This window comes from Lipotes vexillifer, unplaced genomic scaffold (assembly GCF_000442215.2).
Source record: "Lipotes vexillifer unplaced genomic scaffold, Lipotes_vexillifer_v1.1 scaffold384, whole genome shotgun sequence".
In the NCBI taxonomy this organism is placed as follows: domain Eukaryota; kingdom Metazoa; phylum Chordata; class Mammalia; order Artiodactyla; family Lipotidae; genus Lipotes; species Lipotes vexillifer.
The window spans coordinates 3,373,927-3,377,468 of NW_006793498.1; the positions used below are offsets into that span (position 1 = coordinate 3,373,927).

At 43.2% G+C, this 3,542-nt stretch overlaps 1 protein-coding gene across 1 annotated transcript in view; it reads left to right on the forward strand.

Moving 5' to 3' along the window:
- RUBCNL (rubicon like autophagy enhancer) overlaps nt 1–3,542 on the forward strand; it is a 24,874-nt gene that overhangs the window by 11,861 nt on the left and 9,471 nt on the right. Inside the window, exons 7-8 of the mRNA XM_007466470.1 lie at nt 254–399; nt 1,875–1,939. Of these exons, the coding sequence (XP_007466532.1) occupies nt 254–399; nt 1,875–1,939 (211 nt within the window). The remainder of the gene's footprint in view (nt 1–253; nt 400–1,874; nt 1,940–3,542) is intronic.

Consider the following 3,542-nt stretch of genomic DNA (forward strand, 5'->3'; position numbering starts at 1 on the left):
GCCTCTCACTGTTGCGGCCTCTCCCGTTGCGGAGCACAGGCTCCGGATGCGCAGGCTCAGCGGCCATGGCTCACGGGCCCAGCCGCTCCGCGGCATGTGGGATCTCCCTGGACCGGAGCACGAACCCGTGTCCCCTGCATCGACAGGCGGACTCTCAACCACTGCGCCACCAGGGAAACCCTGAATGTTCTTTTATTTCAGTTCCTGAAATATGCTTGTTGCTCCTAAATCCTCTTCTGGGTTATTTATGCAGGTTGTAAATGAAGAATGTGTCCAGAAAGACTTTGAATCCAGCATGGATGTAGTACAGGAAATTAAATTGAAGTCGAGGATCAGAGGGACTGGAGACTGGGTGCCCCCTAGGTTTCAAATCATATTTAATGTTCATCCACCACTCAAGTAAGTCTGGGTTGCTGCTTGGACCCTCCAGTCCAGTTAAAACAAGTTGTGATGGGTCCCACCTGACTCGTTCTGAAAATAGGTGAAGGCAAAAAATAATATACCAAGGGACAAAGAAAAATTTGTTTTAGGAAGAGTAAAGTTGGGCATATTTTTCTGAGTTAGCTTCCTTGGCACCCTGTTTATCATGGGCTTTTGGGTTCCGTAAGTTTTGACAACTTGAGAATTTAACTATGTGTCCTTAATTATGAACATTACATAACAATTGAAAAGTAAATAGGCTCATATTAAGTGGCCAATAGTGAGCCTTAAAAATTACATACAATAATTTTAAGACTAGCCCACTATTTTCCAGTGCAATGTGAAGTAAAAATCAATGAATTACTTTTTTTAAAGGAAAATTTAATCTTGAAAAGCGCACCTATAGTTAAGAAACCTAACAGAATGCAAATAAAAATATCTTTGTTCTCTATGAAGTAACAAAATCCTAAAAGACAAAAAAACTAAGATGGTGCAAAAAAAAAGGAAATAAATACATTGTATATAAATATATATAATAATTTAAAGTAGTGTTTATTCTGAGAGTAGATGACATTGTAGACAAAGGGACATTGTAACGAAATACAGTTTTTTTCATTCCTCTTTGTTGGTATTTAATACAGTGTACAAACTGCAGAGTTATGAAGGGACTGGTAAGGGTCATTGCCTTCCCTGTGGAGGTGCCTTATAGACTGACTGTTTATTTTTTTCTTTCGAGGGAATGCCAGGAAGTTCTCTGGGTCTGCTTGGGCAGAAGAGCCCCCTCTCCAAGCCTTGCTGAGGGTTCATTTCCCTTGGTGTGGGATGTCTTTCCTCTGGGATTTCCCTGGGTCCTCTCAAAGGCACATGAGTAGGGTTCCACATATTTTTACCGCGGCCACTTTTGCTGACCCTAAACTGTATTAAAATTTTACAACTTTCTCCATATTTCCAAATCCCATGTGGAACTGTGACACTAACAGTCCAACAGCAAACACTTCAGTAGACGATCTTTCACCAAAAATGTTTGATAGCATTGTCTTCTATTACGTCTTATTCATCTAAATGTCTTTGGGTCCATCTGTAAACTGCCCAAGTGCATCTTCTCTTGGTGCCTCGTACCCCTGAACTTTCTCCCATGTATTACGTGCCTCTAGTTCTCTGTGGAGAGAGAATTCTGTGTATATGCCCAGTGAGAAGTCTCTAAAGACCCCTTGGTGGAGTAGTTACTTATGATACGGACTTTTGCTTTGGTGGCAGCAGGGGCTTTTAAAAGACCTAGAGATTTCGACTAGAAAACTCTACTGAATAATTCTATTTCTTTCCCAAATGAAAAATGATTAAAATTAAGCCCCCATGCCAAGAAAAGTATGATGATGTCAGTTTCTCTTCCAATCAGTGAAAAATGCCCCCTTGGCCTTTTCTGAAATGTAACTCTTATCAATTTCTGCCCTCAGGAGGGATCTCATGGTAGCAGCCCAAAATTTTTTCTGTGCTGGCTGTGGAACTCCAATAGAACCTAGTAAGTATGGATAATGGGTTGCCTGCTTATTAGGTGATAACATTGTTTTCTTAAAACATAAGTATGGGTATATTTTTCTCTCAAATGCATACAAGCAATAATTACACAGCAACAAATCTTCTGTTCAACAGTGATTTGATTCATAAGCATGTGAATGAAATTTACAAAATTTCATATCCATACCCTTGCATTTTTAAATACTGTAAGTTAGAAAGCACCCCCAAATAACCAATTCTTCTATTTCCTGTTTATCCCTCTATACATCCAGAGTTGGGCGGTGCATTGTTTTTGTCAGAGATGCCTTTGATGAGAAGTTATAGGCACTTCATGATGCTGCCCTCTCTTTCGTGAAGAGGCCACCGTGACCTACAAGGCTCTGTGACCGCCCATTACCTCTCCGACTCTTATCTCCTAGCTTTCTCCCCGTCGGGCATTGAGCTCCAGCCACAAGGCCTCCCTGTTGGTCCTTGAAGGTGGCAGGCTCTCTCCTGACTCAGGGATTTGCATTTGTGCTTCTCTCTCCCTGGAATGCCCTCCCTACAGCGTCCCCCTGACCTGTTCCCTTCCTTCCCATCTTCATTCACAGATCTTCCCTGGCTACCCTATCAAAACTGTCCACCTCACCACCCTCCTGGCCACAAACACACACATACACACTTTATATTCCCCTTCCGTTCTATTTTCTATTCAACCACTTATCTCCCTAAAATATTCTTTCCTGTTTTACTGATTTTTCTTATTATTGTCTGTCTCTCTCAGAAGACTCTAGTTCCATGAGGACAGATATGTGGTCTGTTTTGTCCATTGCTTTATCTGTTGCTCCTACAAGCGTGCCTGGCACGCAGTTGGGACTCAGAAGATATTTGTTGGATGACTGAATGGCTTACGCAGGAGCTAGCCAGACTCCTCTAAGAGGGTTTCAGGGAGCGGCCCCAGGACCTAGAAAATTAGGTTTCACCCCGTCAGAAAGGCGAGTTGCTCTCTTGAGACTGGGAATCACTTGTTTTGCTGTGAAGGCATCCATAGGTCTAAACTGAGAAGGCTGGGAAGAGGAGCTTTGTGGGAAAGGGTTCCTTTGATAGACAGTCTTGGAAGGAAAAAGACTTTGAGCATCTCCACCTCAAGAAATAAAAATAGAAAGCAGAAATCTATCTGAACTTCCTTCTGCCACGCTGAATGATAATGCCTGCCATGCATCACAGTCGTGCCTAATTTTCTTTGAATGACCCTCTTCCCCGCTAGTCTAGTGGGGACCCCATCTCTTTGGTTAACCACTGTATCCTGGTGCCTCAGGAAATATTGAATGCGTGACTCAGAAAGTGTGAATGCGTGCCTATGATTCCACCAACTTTTAAAGTATTTCCCAGAGTTTGTTCACATGTGGAGACGTAGGCCTGCACCACGATAATAGCATGGTCCTTCCCTCGTGGAGCTTGCTGACAGGAAGTCATCAGCCAAGTAAATAACAGGGCGATGCCTGCGACAAAAGAGAAAGGCAAGAGTGCTATGGGATTTACAGCCAGGGAACTTAATCCGGGCTCAGGGGGCTGGGAGTGAAAGGTTTCATAAGGAAGTGATTGTCCCCAAAGGAGGGGGGGGAGGG